Source organism: Syngnathus scovelli, chromosome 16 (genome assembly GCF_024217435.2).
Source record: "Syngnathus scovelli strain Florida chromosome 16, RoL_Ssco_1.2, whole genome shotgun sequence".
In the NCBI taxonomy this organism is placed as follows: domain Eukaryota; kingdom Metazoa; phylum Chordata; class Actinopteri; order Syngnathiformes; family Syngnathidae; genus Syngnathus; species Syngnathus scovelli.
Window position 1 is genome coordinate 9,490,773 of NC_090862.1, and position 24,228 is coordinate 9,515,000.

General features: G+C 49.0%; 2 protein-coding genes across 10 annotated transcripts in view; one reads left to right on the forward strand and one right to left on the reverse strand.

Annotated features, from left to right (window-relative positions):
* The first annotated feature begins 505 nt into the window (after nt 1-505).
* aatka (apoptosis-associated tyrosine kinase a) lies at nt 506-15,913 on the forward strand. 5 transcript variants are annotated; one of them, XM_049744674.1, is made up of 15 exons: nt 506-632; nt 1,039-1,172; nt 3,417-3,534; nt 7,146-7,225; nt 8,159-8,277; nt 8,607-8,694; nt 9,016-9,149; nt 9,412-9,496; nt 9,568-9,689; nt 9,847-9,996; nt 10,076-12,878; nt 12,945-13,022; nt 13,096-13,264; nt 13,338-13,487; nt 14,338-15,913. In XM_049744674.1, the coding sequence occupies exons 1-15, from the start codon at nt 539-541 to the stop codon at nt 14,406-14,408; spliced, it is 4,395 nt and encodes a 1,464-aa protein (XP_049600631.1). In that variant the 5' UTR covers nt 506-538; the 3' UTR covers nt 14,409-15,913. The 5 variants fall into 5 exon arrangements, with proteins under 5 accessions (XP_049600631.1, XP_049600630.1, XP_049600628.1 ...); XM_049744673.1 differs by having other exon boundaries at nt 10,076-13,022; nt 13,569-15,913; XM_049744671.1 differs by having other exon boundaries at nt 10,076-13,022.
* The window catches only part of LOC125983476 (BAR/IMD domain-containing adapter protein 2), a 38,903-nt gene continuing 29,588 nt past the window's right edge, over nt 14,914-24,228 (reverse strand). The window contains exons 6-15 of one of the 5 annotated variants that reach the window (XM_049744698.2): nt 23,866-24,003; nt 23,077-23,229; nt 22,733-22,975; nt 22,423-22,660; nt 22,098-22,299; nt 21,949-22,017; nt 21,026-21,179; nt 20,877-20,929; nt 17,013-17,055; nt 14,914-16,692 (exon numbers count right to left, since the gene is read on the reverse strand). In XM_049744698.2, the coding sequence (XP_049600655.1) occupies nt 17,028-17,055; nt 20,877-20,929; nt 21,026-21,179; nt 21,949-22,017; nt 22,098-22,299; nt 22,423-22,660; nt 22,733-22,975; nt 23,077-23,229; nt 23,866-24,003 (1,278 nt within the window). In that variant the 3' untranslated portion in view covers nt 14,914-16,692; nt 17,013-17,027. The other 4 variants (XM_049744696.2, XM_049744695.2, XM_049744694.2 and 1 more) reach the window with 4 other exon arrangements.

The following is a 24,228-nucleotide window of genomic DNA, read 5'->3' on the forward strand; positions in this document are numbered from 1 at the left end:
GAATACAACATTCGTGGTCAAAGTAAAAGCGCAGAACCCAGAAGATAGCGAGAATACTTTTAATTTGAAAGTTATATCAGCGGCAATAGCTGCGTAACACTGAGCTTCACACTGACGCAGGACGTTCCGCTGCGAAGCTCGAACGCAGAGGAGCGTCGTCGGTCCTTTTTTATTATTGTTGTGATTTTTTAATGAAACAGTGCCGCCAGTCAGGATGCGTTTTTAGGGGGAAAAAATATTCTTGCATGACCCTGTGGGATTTTTTTACAAATAGATGTGGCTCGATTTGATCGCTGTAAGGACATCAGATTGACGATCAGGTGCGCCGCAGGACGCAAAGAAGAGGTTCGGGAGAAAAAAAAGGATAATGGTGACCTTCCAGACATGCCCCCGTGAATATGAGTGTCCACGTCTGCCTCCAAATCACAGAAAGGAAATCCTGCTGCGCAGCTCCCCTAAAGAAGCTGGACTCAGCTGAATCAGCTTCATTTCTGAATGTAATCATTCGTCTGAAATCATCATTCCAAGCTGTTTTTGTATGCGTGGGAGGATGCTCTTAACCCTGCACGTGATTGTCATGTCATCAGCGTTCTTCAATCCCAGTTTTGCCTTCAGCTCCCACTTTGACACAGGTAAGTCTCTCACACGCGCCATTTGGAGGATGCATGCATCTTTCCAAGCTCATCTGCGGCACGCCGCCCTAACGTTTGGTTCACAGTCAAGCGGTTCGGGGTTCCAATTCCAGCTCAGACTTTACACTTTCCATGTCCTCCGGCTATCTCCCGCATCCCCAAAATACGCGTGTTAAGTTAACTGAGCAAATAGAATGTACAAACGCTTGTTCGTCTTTGATTGGTTGGCGACCCGTCCTGAGTGTACTCCACCTTTCGCCCAAAGTCACTTGATCCGAATGAGCACAAGCCATAAAGAAAATGGTCACAGAGTCATTGCCTTCCTCAAGGTGCTTTAACACGATTTTGACAGATGGGCGACTACCAACCTTCGGCTGAAATTTTGCTCTTGGTTGCCTATGTGCAGATGGAGCTCCGCTGAGTGAGCTGTCGTGGCCTTCGTCCCTAGCTGTGGTGGCGGTCTCCTTCGCGGGCCTCTTTGCCGTCATCTTCCTGATGCTGGCCTGCCTGTGCTGCAAGAAAGGCGACATCGGCTTCAAGGTGAGCTCGCCTGGGCAGCATGACGTGGTGGAAGCTCCAAAGTGGAACACAAGCGTAAAAAGACCTTAACCTGCGTGTGATAAAAGTACATTCAAGTTAAACTACTCACCTGCCCAAGAAAATGGCCAGAGGAACCTGGAGGTTTCTTCAACGAGCGCCACCTTGTGGCAGTATCGGATCTAAACATGGCATTCCAATGAATATTGTGTTTGAGGAATATGAATGAAGCAAAAAAAAAAAAAAAATCCTTCCATTTTGATACCTCTCAGAGCGTAGCCATTTTGCCACTCATTATCAACTGAAACAGACATAACAGTACCCTCAGCCTAAGCCATCCATCCATCCATTTTCTGAACTGCTTAGTCCCCACGGGGGTCGCGGGTGTGCTGGAGCCTATCCCAGCTGTCATCGGGCAGTAGGTGGGGGACACCCTGAACCGGTTGCCAGCCAATCGCAGGGCACACAGAGACAAACAACCATTCGCACTCGCACCTAGGGACAATTTGGAGTGATCAATCGGCCTACCAAGCATGTTTTAGGGATGTGGGAGGAAACCGGAGTGCCCGGAGAAAACCCACGCGGGCTCGGGGAGAACATGCAAACTCCGCACAGGGAGGGCCGGAGGTGGAATCGAACCCGCACCCTCCTAACTGTGAGGCGGACGTGCTACCCAGTGCGCCACCGAGCCGCCCTCAGCCTAAGCCATATATAAAAAAAAGAGCAAGAAATGACGACAATAAGAATGCTGGCACTTTGAGATGGCTGCTGGGGCTGGGAGCTTTCAGCCATCCCACAACAAGCAGATTCACTGGGTAACGGTGCACTTGCGTCCTTGCAGAGCCCAAAAGAACTTCTTTTCTCAGAGAATGAAGCGGTGGTTTGAAAGGAAAGGCTCTCCTGGGAGCTGTGAGCAAGGCTCACTAACTCACAGCCTGGAGCGGCAGATGGTTCCCAACGGCGGACAGAGAAAAAAACCTAATTGCTCCGCAAAGACACAAACATCTCAATGGAAGACTATTTGTCGTTCCTGCTCGACATACGTAAGCCAGAAGCTCTCGAAGTCCTCAAAGTTGCTTGATCCAACATTAGACAAGAAGTGCATCTTTGGCCACATTTTGGATTTTCAGCTCTTCTGCTGAGGTCGCGTCGAAAGGCCGCTTTTGCTCCCCTCTGCTGGAGATAGGGAAGCATTAGAATGTCCCGTTTTTTTCATAACGGGATGTAAATGATTGTCCATCCATCCGTCTTCTGTACCGCTTGTCCCCATGGGGTCGCGGGTGTGCTGGAGCCTACCCTAGCATTCATAGCGCGCAATAGGCGGGGGACACCCTGAACTAGTCGCCAGCCAATCGCAGGGCACACAGAGACGAAAAACTATCCACACTCACAGTGCTCTATCAGCCTAGCATGCATGTTTTTGGGATGTGAGAGGAACCCCACGCAGGCACGGGGAGAACATGCAAACTCCACACAGGGAGGGCCGGAGGTGGATTCAAACTCACACCCTCCGAATTGTGAAGCGGACATGCTAACCAGTGCGCCACCGTCACAAATGATTCTTTTAGAGTCCAATTCATCAAGAAAGGGTGGGGAAAAAAACCCCGATTTGATTAATGGCTGATAGTCATTGGCTTAATGCACATGTAATTCATTCTTTTGTGCAACAGTCGAGGACCTCTAACAACACAATTTGCAGAACTTGCCTCACACATTTTTAAAAGACATCAGATTGACTTGAACGTTTGATTACCTGCCAAGTTCTATACAGGCAAACAGAATGTCAATTTTCACGTCCTGTTTAAGCTAAGTGACAAAACGTACTAAATGTCTCAACGATCATCGACAAGCATCAATATCAAGCTGTTGGGATTATCGCAGTCAAACAAGTCAAACGAGGGCAATAATAGGGCATTGCTGCTACCACATCTCATTTCATCTCATCGCATCTTGGCCAAACAGATGGCGTTCATTCATAAACATCAAGTGGCGTCGCCACGACTGGATCTGCTTTATCAAAGATGCTTCCATGCATTGTGCGCACTCCCGATCGGGACACAAATGTGCTGACATGTCGTTGGAGGCAAGATGGACTTCGGTGCGCACGCACAATGCAAGACACACATGACTGACGGACGGGTGCGTGTGGGCATCGGAACGCCCGCTCACAGTGGTACCATTGTCTCTGGCTTACGCGGGCGCATGATTAATGCCCCCTCCGTGTGTACATGCGCGCGCGCGCGGCAGGAGTTTGACAACGCCGAGGGCAAGGAGTACCAGGCGGACCTGTCGCCTTCCTGCCACAATGGACCCGAGGTGTACATCCTGCCCCTCAGTGAGGTCTCCAAGCAGGCCGACGGAACCAGTAAGGCAGCCCCGCAAAACACAAACTCGACTCACAACTTGCGCTGTCAACGATCTCCTCTTGAGAACGAACCCACCTTAAGTATTTTGGTCTTGAGTTGAGAGCAAACGTTTGAGAAACAAGTATTATTTGCAAGGCCACAACAAGCAGGAGTTTGGCAAACATGAGCAAGTCTTTACAACTTTGGTTGAAGTTGACTTGAACACAAAGCAAAGACAATTAAATGGTAACCAATTATTGTGTTCAAACCAAAGCACATTCTGTAACTTTGCCCTATGATAGCCCACTAGCCGAATAATAACACACTATGCAAAACACCATAGACAGGCTAACAAAACTAGCATTAACATTGCAGTATGCTTAATTTAGTCATTTAATAGGAAGCCACAACAATGGACTTTTCTTCCTCACGTGCTTTGCAGCTAAAAGAAAACCATTAAGAGCTGCAGCTAAGACGCAAACTTAAAGTAAAGTCCCAATGATCATCACACACACGTCTGGGTGTGGTGAAATTTGTCCTCTGCATTCAACCCATCCCCATGTGATTTTGATCCATCCCCTGGGGGAGAGGGGAGTGAGCAGCAGCAGTGCCGCGCTCGGGAATCATTTGGTGATCCAACCCCCCAATTCTAACCCTTAATGCTGAGTGCCAAGCAGGGAAGCAATGGGTCCCATTTTTATGGTCATTTTATACGTTTGAACCCACAACCTTCCAGTCTCAGGGTGGACAATCTACCACTAGGCCACTGAGCTGGTTTTGGTTTTTGGTTTCAAACATTAAGAGCCTCAAATTTAAAATGGAGCCACTAGTCAATCCATTGTCGAGTCATTAGCATGAAATCAATAGCATGGCGTTGCTCCCAAACGTTGTGCAGTGCAGCAGTTGGAGGTGGCTGCAGGAACAAAGCAGTTCAACATGACTGAAAGGGAGGATTGTTGACATTGACAACACGTCATCTTGGGACACAATTGCGGAGCTTCTCTCATGATTCACTTAATAGTGCACAATGTGCATTGACCACACGTGTATGCGCCACCGAGAGCGGCCTAGTGGTAGAGTGTCCGCCCTGAGACTGGAAGGTTGTGGGTACAAACCCCGGCCGGGTCATACCAAAGACTATAAAAATGGGAGCCATTTCTTCCCTGCTTGGCACTCAGCATAAAGGGTTGGAATTGGGGGGTTAGATCACCAAATGATTTCTGAGCGTGGCACCGCTGCTGCTCACTGCTCCCCTCTCCCCCAGGGGATGGATCAAAATCACACGGGGATGGGTTAAATGCAGAGGACAAATTTCACCACACCCAGATGTGTGTGTGACGATCATTGGGACTTTAAGTTTGAACTTTTCCTCCCTCACCACTCACCGGAAGACTGAGAAGAGCGCCGCACGGAATAGACGTTGGCCTCTCAGCTTCGGCTGGGATGCGGGCGCCGCCTTGTGCTCTCGGTGGCCGTCCCAGGCGTCTGTTCACGTCCGCCCACAATTGCATACGGTGCGATTGGTCCTAGTGTTGCGGGGTGACGGACGGACGTATAGGAGGAGGAAAATCTTGCTTGTTGATCCTGGAAGTTGTGAGAAAAGAGTCGGTCAACAGTCAAAATATTAGAAACAGCTCAGCTGTGTGATAGACACACACGCATGCACGCACACACACGCACGCACGCACACCCACACGCGCACGGACGCACGTACACGCGCACGCACGCACGCACAGACACACACGCACACACACGCACACAGCGCTGCGGTTGCGCGATCGAACCAAATTAAGCTCCCTGCGCACTGAGGTCCATTTAAATTTTGGAAAGTACATTAGGACTTTAAAAATATTTTCTAAATTTTGGCGTCCGCTCTGTCACAATAATGCGACCAGCGCAGCGCAGTTGCGCGGTCGGCGCCGCGCAACGGTTGCGCGTTCGGCGGTGCGCTGCAGTTGCGCGATCGGACAAAATTAAGCTCCCTGCGCACTGATGTCCACTTAAATTTTGGAAAGTACAGCAGGACTTTTAAAATATTTTCTAAATTTCAGCGACGGCTCTGTCACAATAATACGACCGGCGCGGTGCAGTTGCGCGGTTGGTGGTGCTTTTTGAAACATCCTTCTAAATTGTCTTTGCATTTTTACTGCGTTTTCATGCTTCCAGTAAAATTTTAGAATGAATTTTCTTTCTTCAAACTTTAGTCTAGCTGCCATCATTTGGATCGATGGTTTTAATCTACAAAGAAAAAACAAACTTTTGAGTTATCAGCTGCTAAAAGGTGTATAAATCTTTTTGGGACACCCTGTATGTACACTGTATTTGTGGTGAGTACATAATACACTTGACACCTTGCACTAATTGTAAAAATGTGTCTATGGATGGCTGTCGAGCTATTTCACGACTAACCAATGTCGAGTATGGCTGCTTGATCGGATGAATCCATCCGATGGCTCTCGTTCTCTCTAGGAATGCCGTGAGTAGGATGCACAGATTCCTCATTTGGATGACATGCCTACTCCTTCGTTTGTCTCCGTCGTGCACGTTTGAGGAGAAGGGTGGGATTGTTATCGCCGTGACAACCTCTGCCCGGCGTTTCACTGTCTAAATGGGCCTTTGTGTGTGTGTGACAGCGAAAGCAACAATGGCCACCATTTAGGCGGGGTGGACAGCGGGTCAGCAATAAGGCCCGGGCGGGCAGAGGTGGACTGCCATTATCGAGCTTGGACAGAGATGGGTCTGTGACACTGAGCGACGGCACGCACCGTGACCTAAAATGCGAGCGTCGGGCGGGGCTGGCGATAAGGCTGACCACCGCGACAGTGCTCCTTTCTGTATCTTACAGAGATGTGCTTGTGTGCCATTGGGCCAAGGAATGTTGGCGGGTGGGGGACGGGGTGGGCTTATGTAATTCGGCGATGGGTGTCTTGGAACCGCACCCCGAGCTGGCGCCTCAGATGACGCACGAGCAAGCAACGGACGAGCAACGGCCTCCCTAAAGAATTCAGGTCCCAGATCTGGGCGTGCGTGGAGGATGTCCCGACAGCCGGAGAACCTCCAGAGCGGGATTGGGTGTTTCTGCGGCTGGCATGTTTGGGGGGGCGGCCGGAGCAGCGGCCGGAGCAGCGGCCGGAGCGGTTGCCGGAGCGGCGGCTGGAGCAGCGGCTGGAGCAGTGACTGCCCCTTCTCACGCTTCCGAGCGGGACTTGATCCTCAGAGTGGCGGGCTGCTCCACCTCTCCGCTCCAGCGACTGGCCTTTTTTTAGGAATATGAGGATCTAGCCAGGTACCTGTTATTTATTTGTGCTTTTCTCTCTTTTTTTACACCTTCTGGCTCGTGGTGATGTGCCTCTTGCTCGGGGAACCGCCATGGGGGAGGGGGGGGGTTAATCCAGTCAACCGGTTCTTGCCCCTTTTTCTACTCGTGGCACTTTTCTCTCCTCACTTCCCATGTTTTGCGTTTCCACAAATTCTTCACAGTTGTTGTGACGCAGCATGTAAGTCGAGCAGTGGCTCATTTGGTTTGGGAGGGTACTGGCTGGCTGGGTATCCAACCCGAGCTGCCCTGCAAGAAAAGTAGCTGCAGTTCCACGGAGCGCAATCCGTAATACTAACAACTTTGTTTTTCCAGTCCAGCATCTCAAATCGTCAGACCTCGACCGCCATAGTTTGCTCTATCTCAAGGAAATTGGCAACGGCTGGTTCGGCAAGGTAAATAATGTCTTTGTCTCATCCTCAAACTACAAATAGAGACAGTGCGTGCAAAATAATTGTCATGGAGGTTAGTTCTTGTTTTAACGTTAGTTTCTCAAGTTGACTTGGATATACGACATTTTAAGAGCAAGAGCATTTATTTTTAGTTCTGGGAAAATGCTCCCTTTTAGTTTAGATTTGATCACTTTTACAACTGTTAATTTTTTAAGACTGAAAAAGAGACAGAGACATTTGCTAAGCTATGTTAGCCAACTCATGGGTACGGACGGACAAAAGCTGAAAAGAATGTGACTGAAGGATTGACTTATTTTCTATTTGGAGGAAAACGTTTGAGGAAAAAAAAACGGCCCCGTCGTCTATGAAGTGACAGAAGCCAAATCAGTAGGTCGTATCGTCTGCAAGTAAAACATAGTCCGTCCGTCTCCTCTCCATTTCAAATGTGCCAGAATGGACAGAACATTTGGGGTTGAATGGTCAGGACTAAAATAGGTGGAGCGAGAAAAGACAAAGGTACAAGACGGAGCACATCATAAAAGAAGAAACATACATTTGCCATCATGCAACGGCTGCGACGACCTATGACTTTGCGCAACAAATCTCTCGTATGCCGTATGGTCGCTGGCGCCCTCACGATACGTAAATGCCGCCAGTTGGAAAACAAGTCACATTTGGAAGCAAGGAAAAATTATTTTCCATTCATTCAAATAATTGTGTAGCACGACCAAAATGACAAACTGACTGACTTGATGTGACACCCGGGATAGACTTTTTTTGAAATTTTTTGATGCGTCACTTTTTTATCGATGGATGTTTTCGGGTCAGTGCAAGAACTAAATTCTTCTTCTTTTCTAAAAATCTAAAATTGTATTACATTCTGAGCAAATTATAAAAACTTCTAGAAATTCTATTTGCTGTTTTTGAACGTACCAGGTGTTGCTCGGGGAGGTCAACGCGGGTCTCAGCACCACCCGGGTGGTGGTGAAGGAGCTGAAGGCCAGCGCAAGTGTCTGGGACCAGATGCAGTTCCTGGAGGAGGTCCAGCCATATCGGTCAGTAAAATGAACAATAAAATTCGGTCATCATTGAGCTCGGGACTGACATTCATTCGTAGTCTGAGGCAAAAGTTTTGTCTGAAAAAGTCCCGACTTCTTTTGGGGCCAGTAAAATGAACAATAAAAAGCTTGCGACAGGACTTTTTGTGTTTTTTTTCTCTGTCATCATTGGGACTGACATTCGGAGTCTGAGCCAAAAGTTTTGTCTGAAAAAGTCACGACTTCTTTTGGGGCCAGCCTACTTGTAAGGGCAGAGTCATACTCTGCTTCGCACATTGGAAACTATTCTTAGAAGGTACGCAAATGACCGCTGAATGCATTTGCAGGACCTTGCAGCACGCTGCCCTCCTGCAATGCCTGGCCCAGTGCTCGGAGGTCACGCCTCATCTGCTGCTCATGGAGTTTTGCCCTTTGGTAGGAAACACTTTGATCTTGTCATCCATGCGAGCCGGCTGGCCACCCTGCATTTCGAGCACTTCATCTACTAGGCGGAGAAGGCGTCACATGCTTGCCTCAGCAATACAACACAAGTCAGACAGTGTTAGGACAATAGAAAAGAAGAATCTACAAGTGACGTTCCCCAAAAGGTTCAGAATTGTCTATCGATGCCAAAAGACAGGATGGGCTGGGGGCGAGGCACTACTTTTACATGAGAGCCAATGAAGCTCCACCTGTCTGTGTCCCAAGCAATACTTTGATCTGGCGACAGCATGATCCTTTTGTGTTTCCTCCAAGGGTGACCTGAAAAGCTATCTCCGCAGTTGCCGCCTGTCGGATTCGGACAGTCCCGACCCGCTCGTCCTCCAGCGAATGGCACGTGATGTGGCTTCGGGGCTTTTGCACCTCCACGACAACGACTTCATTCACAGGTAACTAACTGAACAAGGCGGCGGGATCTCTTCTAGCCCTCACGGTTCTCAGCGGGAACCTGTCCCACTCAGTGTCGGTCTCTTCCTGCAACAATATCCTGGTGCTGCCTGAGTAGTGGCGTCAAAACTCCAGCATCAGTGATTTTGTTGCCGGGGGCAACCCTATCTTCGCGGCCGCCTCTCCCAAGTCGAGCAAACGGAGCCATCTCCAGGCATATCCAATCAGTCCTACGACAAAGCAAGATTCCATTTTGTTTGGCAGTGACCTCGCCCTGCGGAACTGCCAGCTCACATCAGAAATGTCCGTGAAAATCGGGGACTACGGCCTCGGTCACAGTCTCTTTAAGGTTTGGCCCGACTTATTAAGTTCTGCCTAATCAGGTGGGCGGGCGAGCCAATTGACCCACAATATTTGCAGGAGGACTATTACGTGACGCAAGATCAGATTTGGGTGCCTCTGCGCTGGATGGCGCCAGAGCTCATAGACCAAGTCCACGGAAACGTCTTGGTCGTTGACCAGACTAAGGCAAGCAACATATGGTGAGCTTGCTGTTCAGGATATTTGTCAGATACTGCGTCATTTGACATGGGAACTGCATTTGCCGTCGTTCCTCTTGCAATTTTATGGAATGTTGAGCGAGTAGGACTGTTTGGGATTTTGGATCCGCTCACTCATCCTCGATTTGAACCGTCGCAGGTCGTTGGGGGTCACTGTGTGGGAGTTGTTTGAGCTCGGAGATCAGCCGTATCGATGGTACTCTGACAGACAGGTGCTGATGTACGCTGTGCGAGAACAGCAGCTTAGACTGCCCAAACCGCAGCTCAACTTTTCCCTGGCAGAGCGCTGGTGAGCTACACTGTCGTCGCAGGCTGGCTGCGTCCACTCGGAAGTGAATGTGTTCACAAATCCCCCACTCTCTCTCTAGGTATGAGGTCATGCAGTTCTGCTGGCTGCAGCCCGACCTGAGACCGAGGAGCGAGGAAGTTCACCTCCTGCTCACACACTTGTGTGCGAAAGGCTCCAGTGAGGCAGGGGAGGATTTCCAAAAACGCCGAAATGCCTTGAGACCAAAATTGCTTGGCACCCCCTCCCCAGTGGCCGCACCTGCGCCCCTTGACCTCACCGCCCCAAGTCGGGCAGAGGAGCTGGCCTCGTCATCCTTCCCCCTGCTGGGGCGCTTCTCTGAGAGCTTTCACTCGGATGCGGGGGATGACTTGCTGACAGTCACCGAGACAAGTCACGGTCTCAACTTTGAGTACAAGTGGGACCAGGCCCAAGCCGAGCAGCCACACTGCTCGTCGTCCACCGGCGGCCTGCTGGGTCAGGTGAACCCGCATTCCCAGGACGTCCACTATTCAAGCGAGGCAAGCGCCTCAGGTGGATGCAGGCCTGAGGCCTCTCCACCCTACAATGAGCCTGAGCATGCAGGTGTGGTCCCTGTGCTGAGTGCCCGCAGCCCCTTGGTCCACAGCGACTACTACATTCGAATTGAGGATACAGCGGAATATCGCATTCATGTGGATGACAATCCTGCGCTGAAAGCCGGTGGCGCTCGGTCGTCTCCTCAAATTCAGACGGCTTCAACCGCCGCACAACCGAATGCTTACCGGTCAACGGCAGCTGGGCTCCGATCGATCGCCTCCGATTGCGGGTCAGGCTCCGCTGTACAGCCAACCGCCGAGCCGCTGCTTCGACAGGCATCCGGTCCGGCGATGTTTGGCCACTCCCATAGAGACTCCTCTTCCTTTCGAGCCACTCCGTCGGATTCAGAACACGCCAATATCTGTGATCCGCTGGCATCGTCAGAAAATAAGCAGAGTCAGACGCGAGCAACGAGCGGGGTGAGCTCAGGCTTGTGTGATCCCTATCTAACAGACGGAAGCAGATGCCGTACAACGATGGGACCCGTTGGACAGACACGACTTGTTGTTGGTCCAGATGTTAAAAGAGGCGCCGGCCCGCTGGGGGGTCATCGGAGGAGTGGGGACAGTGACGAGCCCACTTTCCCTGCGGAAGAAGCCACAAGCTGGACCTCCAACCATTCTGCCAACAATAATACCCCACACCATAATAACGCCACAGAAGTGTGGTCTTTAACCAAAGACACCACCAAAACCTTCCGGAGTTGCAGGACTTTTCAAGAGGAGACGGAGCGAGGGCAATCTCCCTGGAGCGCTGCCAACAAACTCAAAGATCGAGACAGTAGGGCCGGTCCACAGGAAAACAACCTGGCTAATCCAAGTCAGAGTGCCCGAGGAAATGAAACACCACAGTTGTTACAGAACGGAGAAAGATTTCACTCCAGGCCCAACATAAGACCCGATGCCACCTATGTCGAGTCCCCTTCATCCTTTAAGGAATCTCATAGCTGGATTCAAACTCCAGAGAAGCCGAGGGCTAACAATCGGGAGGCGGATTTAACACCAGTCTCTGTTCTTACTTGTTTATCCTTCAACGGAAGCAGAGAATTGACAAGTGGACTTGGGCTCAGAGACTCTGGCGCTAGCCTCGTGGAGCTCGCAGACTACAGTGAGGAAGATGATGACTTTGCAGACATCACATCAAGCATCTTTACAGACTTCAACCTTGACTATGGTGACATGCAGGAGGAAGAGCTAAGCCCGCTTAAGAACCCGGAGGGAACTCCCGACTCTGCAGACACCACAAAACTCTCGTGGTCAATGGCGAGCACCTGCAATGGAGCCTTTAGCCCAGACTCGCTCAGCACTCCTGCCCAGCCCAAGTCCCTGGACAGCGGCTACGACACCGAAAATAATGGGTCTCCAGACTTCATATTTAATGAGCTTTTAGGGCCACAAACAAGTGCAAGTGGACTCATTGTGCAAGTGGGTGCGCAGCAAAATCTCGGCGGCACCTCAGAGGTCCACTACAAGTACATCATTGATAAAAACACATACCGGGACTCTGCCTATTTCTCTGACTATGATACTGAAATCGACAAAAGCCCGAAGGAGGAAGGCGCAAAATTCTTTGCCAATCCAAGTAAATGCCACTTGGATGGTGGGAAACTGAGCTCTTCTAGAGATCCAGTGAAAAGCGAGGAGTTGAATCAAAAACCCAGCTACATTTTGGCAAGAGCCTCCGAGCCAAGCTCTCCCCATTCTTTTTGCACACCTGCGATGTCCACCTTGTCACCCTTGCCTGTGCAGATGGGCGGGTGCCTGACCAAAGAGGCGGCCGCAGACCATGACCAGCTGGACTTGGACAGAGAGTACCAAGAGCAGCCCTGCTCGGAGCTCAGCTCCTCTGTTGACTTGGGAGCCTCGCCCGTCAAGGAGACCTCAACAAACGACCAGGACGGAGGTGACGGATCCCAAGACTGTTGCCACGGACAGATTTTATGCACAAACTCCACTGCATTTGATCGCCGCGACGAGCAACCCAAAGAGAAGCAAAGCGCAGATCAATCCATGGAGGAGGAAGAGCTGCCGGAATTCATGGAAGCACTGGCGGACAGAGGGATGAACGAGGAAGACTTTGAGGACATTGATGCGGAGGAATGCGACTCGCAGGACAGCTCATGCCAAGCATCATATGAAGCCTCATTTGAGGCGTCAGCGGCGCCGTTTGATGCTTTAAGAGCCCCGCTGGAGGAGGCTGAGGACGACTCAGACGACAGCGAGTCGGATGAAGAATTGCGGACCTACAGCATCCAGGAGGAGGATGGCGGGGGGAGCCACGAGGATCTGAGTGCAGTGCCGGTGGTGGTGAGTGACAGCAGGGGGGCGAGGCATCTCCGCAGTCTCCTAAAAACGCCAACGCTCCTTACTCAGTCCCTCTGTGAGGAGCTAGAGAGAAAGAAAAAGAGGGTGTCCTTCTTCGATGACGTCACCGTGTTCCTCTTTGACCAGGTACCACATAAAAGTGACTTACGTTTTCAGAATATCAATTAAAGCACCCCTCCGCCCTCACTTTTGCACTTAGGAGAGCCCAACTGGGGATCTGGTCGACGACAACTTCTCCATCGAAGACGGATACAGTGGGAATGGGACGAAAGATGACGTCATCTCCAACCTGGATGAAAACATGTCAAACGTGGACGAAAACAAACTTGAAGCTTGTGAGGAAACAGACGGAGACAGGGCAGAGCACGGTGGGACATTCATGGCAATGAGATTTCACCGTGGTTCATCGTTCCTTAATGGGCGTTGTGTCTTTGCCTTCAGCTTTGAAGTGGGAGGGGAATGTGGCACTTGAGCCTTGCCAACGTTGGCCCGACACAGCAGCACTCGCTTCCCCTTCAAACGAGGTGGCAAAAAGTGTGGCGCTCGATCGGTTCCTGGCCTCCAGCAGATTCTCCATCACGCAGGTGTCAGGTAGCAATCTCGCTCAAAGCTGGTCCAACACTTGGCTTCCAATTCCAGACTAATTTTGGCAAATGTTTCCATCCCTAACAGGTGAGCCCAAAGAAGGTCCATAAGACTGAGAGGCCATCGATGGACAGTTGCTCGAGCGTTCCTCTTTTCCCCCTTCCAAACCACGCATTGCCGCATCCGTATGGATGTATACATAGTGTATACAATGTGTATACTTTCTGATGACGGACAGTCTTAGCCCAAAGTGGACGCCAGCCACACTTGTGTTTTGGCATCCAAAAGGGCTTCATTGAGTCATTGCCTCTGCCCAACATTTTTCTAGGACGCATGCTCTTCCCAGCGGTGGAAAATGAAGATAATTTTATTCTTTAAGATCTTATCGGGGGAAAGTATTAGTAAACAATCACATACAGTACAAATCTACTGATATGAAAAGTCTACACACCCCTGTTCAAATACCAGATTTTGTGCTAGAACTGGAAAAAAAAAATAAAAATCCACCCACCTGTTGCCATTTAAAGAGCGCCCTACAAAAAGTTCTGATGTTCTGGTCGGCTTTTCCTGCCATCGCTTGCTTTAAAAAGCCTACTAGATGAGCAAAACTATTTAGGGTCGGGTTGGAGGCATTCAAAATGGTCAGTCCGTACCTTCAGACATAACTCTTGAAAGAAAATATTTGTTTCCCTGTTGACTTGTACAGCTTAGAGGTCACATTCATGATGAAGAAAAAAAGAAAAAAGCTTGGAAAGAATTACTCTTGAACAGGGGTGTGCAGACTTTTCATATCGACTGGACCTTGGAAACGTGATAAAAATGTCCAAGTTGTGTGTCCCTTTCCACTGCATTGCAGATGCGAGGGAAGTTTTCATGCCGTGCTATCGTCATACCGTCCTTGGCGTCTGCACGTCCACCTCGTCTTAAGCAAATACTCGGCGGATAGTGGGACTCAAATGATGAGCGCGACGACTCCTCTGGCTGGATGAAGCAGCTGCTTTGTTATTTTTTTCCGTCTTTCACTGCCATTGAGCTCTTCCCAAAACAAAACACACAAAAGCATCCTCCCTGGCCGACTGGCTGTATCTGCTCACTTCTTTGCTGTCAAATACCGTGAATGTGTTTTAAGGGCACGCCAGGGAAAAGACACATGGCAGGAATACATATTCAGGAAGACAAGTGCAAAAGCTTTTCTTAGGAGCATGCGTACATATGTACAATCCTTTCTGAGAAAAAAACAGGAAGAACTTACGTGAAGAAAGTTATATAACTACCAGATTTTATTTCCATGTGAGCATTTGCCCCCATCCAACGAAAGCAACCATGTCCAATGATGGCAGGTTTGTCCTCCTCAAATGTTCGCACCCTTCTCGTTGTGGTGTGGCACCAAACAAAAACGTGCCGAACATGAAAAGAAGAATTGGTGCGCATGAAACGTGTGTCCACTGGAATTTATTTGTTTTTTTTCTGTACATAACAGAGAAAAAGTATGAAAAGCAAGTCTGAAAAGCATTTGCGGCTGCAGTTGGCTTGCGTGTCAAGCTATTCCCTTGCCACGTGCCCAAGCTCATCATCGTTTCAATTATCAGTTTTGCTTCAAACTGAGAAGAAAAACCTCGCTTCATCCTGCGCCTTGTCACATTAGCAAGCAACCCCTCCCCTAAGGAGAAGACTGAAATTTCACCTCACCCTGTGAAGAGCATCGACATGAAAAGGAAAGAAGGAGCCTTATCTGGGTAAAATTGCAAAAATATATAAAGGAGGGGAACAACAATTACAAAAGAAAAGTGCGGAGGGCTCAAGTCCCTCACCAATCTGCAACTGCAGCAGCATTTGACATGAGCAAATGATCGCAGCCAGAACTTGGACTACTTACAAGGGGGTAGGACGAGCTTTGCCATGAGCTCACACACACACGTAAAAAAACTAACGCAATGACAAAAGCAAATGTCAGAGAAGCGCCGAATTTGCAAAGAACAAACGGCCAAACATTGTCAGGAATGTCAAGAAGCCAAGGATTAGCAAAACGCATTTTCGCTGGGCCGTGACGACGCAGGAAGAATGAAAAAGGAAGAACGCAACATGACCGATACTCACCTGTGAGTGCTGACGATACCCACCCACCCCTGTTTTCTGTCTCGCTTATAAATATTCAACACGTAAAGCTTATTGCTGCTTCTGTAACATCAATAACGATCAGCTAAAATGAGAGCGTCACGCAAGAAAAACGCCACAGATTAGGCGGCAAAAAATAAAGATACAATGTTGTCAGGATCAAGTCTTTTTGGTGTGCACGTGTGGGAAAAAAAATCACTTGACTGGAAAAGAGTCATGTTGCAAGAATACAATTGTCAGATTACAGGTATCAATGTGTAAATTCTCTGGAAAAAGTCGCAATATTCAAAGAATAAAGTGAGATTTTTGTAAAGTTACCACTTTGGCAATACTTGACTTACTCTTATAACAGAACTTTATCTCGTAGCCTTACAACATTGTCTTTTGTCAAGTCGTTAAATTGACTTCAGAGTTTATAGCACTTCAATGTTGGCATTTCTTCTATTTCTTTGAAAGCAAAAACATTGTACAATTTCAAGAAGGAAGTCATCATGTTCCAAAAAAATGGAATGGCGTGAAAATAGTTACGTTACAAGAATATAGCTAGAATGTAATCTTATGTGAAAAAAAGTCCCAACAAGAGAAAACACCAGAACAAAAGAAAATAATCGACATTCAGCAAATATTTAAACGTTTTTGCAATAAAACTTCATTGTCATAAAACTTCTTGTCGAATTCAAACTTTTCTTTATATTGACTTAATGCAAACGAGACTCTTGCAATATTTTGAAATCAAATGTTATGATATTTAAACTTTTAAACGACTCATTTTCCACTATGAAAGAAAGACAAGAATAAAGTGGCATTTTCTTGGCAATATTACGGCAACATTTTTAATGAGCTGACTTTTTTTGTCATGATACTGCCATTGACCATTCTATGTGGTGTATGGCCGTGCTATTCATTAAATTAACGGATTTGGTTAACATCAAAGCGAAGGAACAACTTGTTCAACGCCCCCCATATTTTGGTCTAAAATTTAAGAAACAAGCAAGAGCACAGGGTTTTTAGGGGGGGTGCAGCCAGCTAGTAGAAGATGGTGGCCGATCGGTCATCAGTGAAGGTGGGCCGAAGGTAGACCTCCATGGAGCGCTCACTGTGGGGACAGGAGAGGGCATCACCGAATAGGAACAATTGGGGAAACTATTACAGTAACAAGCCAACCTACGTAGCAGGCGTGGCCACGGGTGCGACCGCGGCCATGCGCGTTTTCCCCATGCAGCTTTCCACTCATGTCCGCAAACACGGAGCACCGGAATTTTAGCAAATAAAGGAGACAAGCATGCGGGGCTCAAAACTCCAAAATGCCGCCGCTCCCTGCCAAAAAGGGGCAGCTACCGAGGGAAGCGCTAAGTTAACAAGAAGGCGGAGGAAACAAAGAGGGGGAGTGGCTGGCGGGAGAGGCATGGCACTTACGGAGGTCCTGTTTCCTCAGAAGCGGGACAACTCTGGACCCAAACTGGAAGGGAAAGAGAACCTTTGCATTTGAATAGTTGGCCTCGCAGCTCATGCTTTGGCTCGCATGTTAACATGCGCAGCAAACTCAAAAGTACAGTGCAATCTCAAAGCCGGATTTGCTTTTGTTCACATGCAATTTATTTTTCTTTCATCGGAAGAACATCCATCCATCGCCATTTTGCGTATCAGACAAGAGGCACAGAAACCGATCGTTTTCAGCGCAGAATTGCGTTTCACCTAAGGTTGCACTGTAAGCATTCAACTGAAAAAAAAACAAAGCCCGCGTACATGACGTGCCGCAAGCAGGGTCCAAAATGGTCAAGTGCCAAGCGTCAGTCATTACACAAAGTCAACAAGCAGGTGGCCGTTGCAGCGCGCATATGCTCAGTGTAACGGTGCTGAGGAAGGAGCGAGGTCAAAGGTCACAAATGCATGCGGGCGTAGGCGGCGCTCCACACAAAAGACTTCCCAGCGATGAAGAACAGATTTGCTGCCACACCAGACCGTTTATTAATATAGAGAGTTAAGCTTTATTTCGAATACCTTTTGTAAAAAGTCACCATACATTCAAGGTCTGTTTTGTTGTTTTTTTTGTTTTGTTTTTTAATCACATTTTCTGATATCCCTCCACGGCATGCATAAGATAAAACAACTACTCAGTCTTTTTGGACAAGGACACCCATAGTTTGGAGAGGAAAGGAACTACAAAAGCACAGGGGGAATACAATCAGAAAATAAAAAAAAAAAACACTGAGCGCGAGCAGCAAAGGAAATGAAGAGAAAAATGGCCGCTAATCGTCAACAAACTCACAGCGCTTATCCAAGGTGGCCATTTGCACAAAGAAGACCAAATTCAAAAAGAAGTAAAAGGTGCAATTGGGTGGACGGATACAAACGAGTCACATATAGATATTGATTCGAGAGATGTTGCTCAAGCTCGCCTGCACCAAAAAAGGGGAAGGGGTTAAAGACAGGCAGAAGCAGCATGTAAGGCATCCAACACACCCACCAGGATATGCAGCAGAAAAAGTCTATCAAGTGAACACACCCCTCTGTCCAAATCCCTCTTTTTGTCTTGTCAACGTTTTACAACCAAAGGTTGCAGTAATGGTATGGTTACATTTTTCAGAAGAAACATCTCCGCCCCTCCCATCCCAAAAAAACTCCACAAAAGAATAATTACGTACCATTCTATTACACTGTACGTGCCGCCGTGAGACAATAGACAAGTTCAATTCATTCCCGTTTGTATTTTTGGCAATGGTAAACTAAGGTTGCAGGTGATAAGAACATGACCATTTTGTTCCATGAAAGACTTCGATTCAATGGACATTGTGCTGCTGCTTATGATGTACAAACCTTGGCCACGTGGGGGCAGAAGAAGACAAAGATATACAGCACATGAAGACGGTCACAGCTAGATTTTAGCAGAGAAGATGTGCCTGGGAGTATTTTCCTACGGTCTCCCTACATGGGTTTCTCCGTTGTTTGTCTCCAAATATTCTTTGCTTAAAGCACTCGAGACAGACGTGGGATATTGGTTCACCCATCCATGGCACTTGAGCTCGTAAATTTGAAGGCAACGTGATGTGGTCATTGTAAATACACAGTGTAGTTCTTTGCTTTACATTGACTTTGAAGGTTAACGAGTAGCAATAAATAGTTTGAAGCTTTTGTTTTATTTTTTTTTAAGTTATGCAAAAATGCTGCTCGTGACGCGAGTTGACTTTGTTGCTTGCTAAGTCAAAGCAAAAAATAAAATAATCAATTGACCGACCAACGGCTTATATCTGGAAAGACTTAAGTCAGGTCGCTTTGTTGGCTGTCCTATTTTGAGAAAAATCTTGCGCGGGGGGTGGGGAGATCACTCTCTCCATGCAGTGCCAACACCAAAATAAATCAGGTGTAAGCGCGACTGATCACATCGTCCCTGCACAGCCTTCCCTTGTGATTTTGCATTTCAAAGCACCATTTTGTCTTTTGAGAATTTTTATGGGTTGCGACCACGCTGCACTCCTTTTTGAGAGCCACAAAAAAAAAGACAAGTGCGTGCATGGCAAAAAAGAAAGGAAAAAAAAAGACAAAGCAGGCGAGCAAGGGCAGTCAGTCCACACGCGCCTGCCGTTGCTCAGAGTCCGTATCGCTGCACGCCGAGCAGGTAGGCCCCGCCCCGACTCTCAACGCAATCCTCCACCCACCAACCGCTACTGTCCCGACAGCGACACCGCCAGGCAGCCGGCAGCACAGCAGCAGAGAGGCGGCGGCAGAACCCAGGACGGACGGAGGGACGCACGCCGGGAGGAAGAGAGGACAGAAAGCAGGGATGAGACCAGCCTCGTCCACTCGCTGAAGGAGTGTGAGTGGAGGCAGAAGGAAGGGAGAGGAGAGACAGGGGGAGGCGAGGAGGGCAGGGGAGGGAGGGAGGGAAGCCCCTGCGCTATCCGCAGCTGTCTGCGTCTGTCACAATGTGTGTTGTCACACAGTCGAAATCAATTTGCCATCAGGACTGTCACTGTGGAACAAAGAGAGAAGGAAGCTTGCCAGGTCGGACACACTCAGAAAAAGAAATGGACAGAGACGGACAGGCCGGGATGGGATGGGACACATGAGAAGGCAGGGCGCTGTGGGCATCCTACAACTCCAAACAGCGCCATGACTGGACTTGACACTTTCTCATCACAAAGGCTTTTGTTTTTTCCAATGTGATAATCACCAATTTATCTCATCTGCAAGGAATGCTAGCTTAGCGCAAATGAGGATTTTTTTTCACGCTTCGCGTCGATGGCCTGAAATACGTGCTGCCACAAAATTAATTTGAGTCATTTGAGCCATGACTGGACTTGACACGTCCTCATCACAAAGGCTTTTGTTTTTTCCAATGTGATAATCACAAAGTTATCTCATCTGCAAGGAATGCTAGCTTAGCGCAAATGAGCATCTTTTTTTACGCTTAGCGCAGCTGGCCTGAAATACGTGCTGCCACAAAATTAATTTGAGTCATTTATATTTGAGTTGGAACCTCTAAACTTGAATAATTACAGTGGAAAACTGAATTTCATTGATGTGTATTGAAATTGTATTGTTTAATTTGAATTATACAATTTGAATTTGGGCTTGAGTTCCAAACTAATAATTGCAAATTGCACAATTGATTCAGTCATTTTCTCAAGGCAATGATTGAAATTAAGCAATAACAATTCAATGTATGAAATTCAAATTCAGTTTTTCAGTGCCATTTTTCAACTTTAGCGATTCCAATTCAGTTTCTGGTGGTACGTCTCTCAGCCCATATCGAAAACCAAACAGAACAAAATACACAATGACAGCAGAAACAAGCTGCGATGGGTGAAGCTTGGGGACACTCAGAAACGCTTTCTCCTCATGCACACACACGCGCGCACACGCACAACATACACAATGACTGACAGGACAGTCAGAGGAACAGTGTCATTCCTGCACTAGCTCTTATTTAAAAGTAAAAAGTGACAAACGTAAGAGAAAAGGACAGCTGCGAGAGAAAAAGAAAGACGCTTTCAAAAAAACACGCACGGGGAGTTCAAGAACAAAAGTTTGTATTTTATTCCACTGGGTTGTGAGCCAAATTTGAAAGGTAACTGGTTTGCTAATTATGTGAAGAGATGCACTCCGAAAATGTTTACAAAAGAAAAGCGTCTTATCTTTTGTCATTTGGCAACGTTGATTTTAGGAACTCAGAAAATGGAAAACGAACGACATTCTGATTCCTTGTTTTAATTTGCAAACGTATGCAAGAGAAAAATCTTTTTGTCTTTGGAAATTCTAGCCGGGCTGGACAAGGCTTACCTTGTGGCAAAGCGGCCGTCATAATCCTCGACAGCAGGCTGAAAGACACCGGGCTGAAAGACACCGGGCAAAAAAAGTAACATTAACTTGCCAGCTGGCGTCAGCATAGAGCAAGAAAGCCTTAGCTGCATTCAAGCCTGCGTCCCTACCTGAGTGCCAAAGGCCGCCGTGCTGTAGGGCCTGGGGCGGCTCTGCGCCAGACTCTGCGCCAACAGTCGGGCGGTCAGGCCGTAGTCGGGTGTGGGCAGGGATTGGTCACTCTCCAGAAGGTTGCCCGTGCTGCTGCTCTTCCCGTGATGCAGGCTGGCCAGACAGGAGAAGAAACGCCTCAGAGGACGGACAGGTGGGTCGCCGCCATCAACCGACATTTGAAACACAAGCGGTGCTGAGCAGAGCGGCAAAGCAATGGCTGCGCAAGCTCTTCTGGCACTCCAAACACACTATTTGGGATGGGAATCTACCACCTTGACGCACTGCAGGGCCCTGTGTTGGCCCCAAAGTGGGGATTTGTGTGGATTTTGTCTTACACACATCACAAACAAAACATATGAGCAATGGGCGCGTACCGATAGCAGGTAGGATACCGGACCGATACGGGTCTTGTTTGGAGCTACAGCGTTCTCGCAGCGGATGCCGAGAGCAGCCACCAATACCCAAGGTCGGCTTTTGTTTTGCCTAAAGTCTTCCTCATCAATATTGGATGCGGGTGGGGGTCATATTGCCAAGGCTCCCTAAGCACAGTCCTCCCACTTTACCTCCCAGATGGACACAATCAAGAAATCAGCTGAAAGAAACGATAGCCGAAAGCCACAACGCTGTTCAGCGTCATTTGTGTTTTAGTTGATGGAGAAAACGCTGCCAATGAGGCTGTGGGCGCAACACTCCAAAAACAACAGTGCTTGGATGAGGAGAAGTTTATTTACGTCGACATGTGCTTCTTCCGAAATTAATCACTACTGAGCTGTAGATAATAGAAAACAGGAAGGATGGGGGAGAAAAAAAAAAGAAAAAAGAAAAAAAGAACGAGTCAACTATCTCCATTGGCCGGAGCATCCGAGTCGCCGCAGCTTACTTCACTTTCAGCTTCTCGCCATCGGTCTCGGGCAGCACTCGCGTGTAGGAGAATGGGAACCAGCCACGCCTGAGTGAAAGAATCACACGAGTAGGTCTCAGAGACAGAGAGAGAGCAGTGCACAAGGGTATCCGAGGCCCATCTTTTACATTTTGTTCTTCTCGTTCTCGCCATAGTGCCAGCCATCGCGGGCCTCGGGCACCAGCAGGGTGATGACGTCGCCCTCAGAGAAGCTGAGTAGGGTACCGTTGTCGCCGGCGGCGTGCGAAAAGATGGCTTGTACGCGGGAGCGTCCGTTTTTCTCCAGGCCCGCTGCCATAGAGCTAGACCGGGGGAGGGTCCGTGTCTCACCTGAGCAGAAGGCGCACGGCTCGCTCAGCGGCTGAGTACGGGGCGACGGAAGGTCTCAAAGGCAAGACTGGCGCTATCGAGCTTTGCCGTCGTCCCACGTATTGGCGTCGCGGGCTCGCTTACCTACGGGGTTCTTGTTCTTGGCGGGACCTGGCCTGCGGACGGGGAGGGTGTTGGAGTAGACGTCGCTGACCTGTCTCTGAGGCTGAGCCTGGGCCTGCGCTTGGGCCTGCGCTTGCGCCTGGGCCTGCGGAGACGAAGGCCTGACTTGGGACAGGGTCCCTCCGTCCGGCCAGTATTCCTCGCCGTGGACTCCCGTCGTCCCGTTGACCACGGACATGCCATCGGGGCCCATCAGCCTCTGCAAAGAACAAAGCGGTGTGAGTGACGGGGTTCCGACGGACCGACCAGCCGGCCAGCGGCGCAAACTCACCGCCTGGTGCCCGAGGCCACCACCCATGAAAACGGCCAGCTCGGGGGGCACGGGAAGTGGCTGGGCCCCGGGAATGGGGTCAGAGATAACCAGGTTAGATTTGGAAGTGTGCAGGGGGCTGGCGCTGCTCGAGGCGGCCGAGCCCATCTGCTGGGCCAGTAGCACGGCCCTCTCAGGAAGCTTGTTGGGGTCCGAGCAGGCCTGCTGCCAGACTGGGATCTTCTGGGTCAGAAGGTCTTTACCCTGGAAGGACGAGGAAGTGTCGCATGGACGCATGTCGAAAACTACATCCGAAGGTCAAAAAAGATTAAGCCTGTTGTCACTGGCGCAGGAAGAGGGCTGACCTTGCCATGGTAGGTGCTGCTGTTTTTGGCCACGGCACACTGGCGGTCCACCAGGAAGCAGTAGCGCCGGCGCTCCTCCGACAAGGCTGTCTTGTATCCCTCAGCGATGAAGGTGTCCAGCTCGCTCTGCTTGCTGCTGATGGTCTCCACAAACTGTCAATAATTAGGAGGTCAAACAAGACTCCACGCTGCATTCCCGGACTTCTTTTGACAAACAAGCCGTTCGCAGTCTTGCGCACGTTCTAATTTGGGCCCACTTGACGGATCGGCTGTCTTTCTTTGCTTTAGTTCAACCGACTGAGTTTGAGATCATTGCGTGTTGGCCAAGGTTAATTTCCAACAGGTGGTGCCACTTGTGCAACCATATCATCTGGCTCTCATTTTACCTGCCCTTGAAGAGATCACATTCATGGTGGGTAACAAGTTAAGTCTCACTTTTGACTCTTCAAATATCTAGCATTGGGTGTGTCGACTTCTGCTGTCTGGTGAACCCAATGAAACTGTGCATCGCAATGCAGAACAGGCAGAAGCTATCAGCTCTTCGCCAACGGAGTCACGGCGAGACGGCAAACTCATTTTGCTCTTGACACTTTTTAAAGCTTCCAAATCGGCAACGTTGTTATTTGCCGTATGGGTGACTTTGCCAGGCAAACAACAAAGGCTGCCGAACCTAACCCTTGAGTCAGCTGCCCGGTTGGGTTTTGAAACTCCAACGTTGAGATTGCCTTGTCGTCACACAATGCGGGCTCTTCCAAAATAGAGTCTTTAGTGCCAAAGACAGCCGCTCACCTGCATCTCCTTCTCGCCATACTTGGACGGGTTCTTGCTGCCCTGGCTCTTCCGGCGGAGCTTCTTCAGCTCTCCTTGACACTTCTCCAGACTCTCCCCTTTGTTCTTGTGCTCCACTTGGTACTTCTTCAGGGCCGCCTGCAGAGATGGGGGGGGGGGCATAACATGCGCTGCAAAAGTTGCTCTGTAGAGGTCAGCTCATGGGAAAGTGTTGCCTGTCGCCATAACCCAAAACAATGGTTGAAAAGGTCAAATGAAAATGTGTTGGCCTGCAAAGTGAAGTCGATGTAAAAGAAATTCGGACACCTCATGATGAACGAAACTGCTATTACAAAGCAACTCACCCGGCTTATCACTCTGTTT

Excerpts from the sequence above, each read along its gene's own strand:
- aatka (XM_049744671.1), top strand. The coding sequence starts at position 539 with ATGCGTGGGAGGATGCTCTTAACCCTGCACGTGATTGTCATGTCATCA. Across the intron at positions 8,695-9,015 it reads TCATGGAGTTTTGCCCTTTG|GGTGACCTGAAAAGCTATCT; the intron begins GTAGGAAACACT and ends GTTTCCTCCAAG. Across the intron at positions 9,997-10,075 it reads TTTTCCCTGGCAGAGCGCTG|GTATGAGGTCATGCAGTTCT; the intron begins GTGAGCTACACT and ends CTCTCTCTCTAG.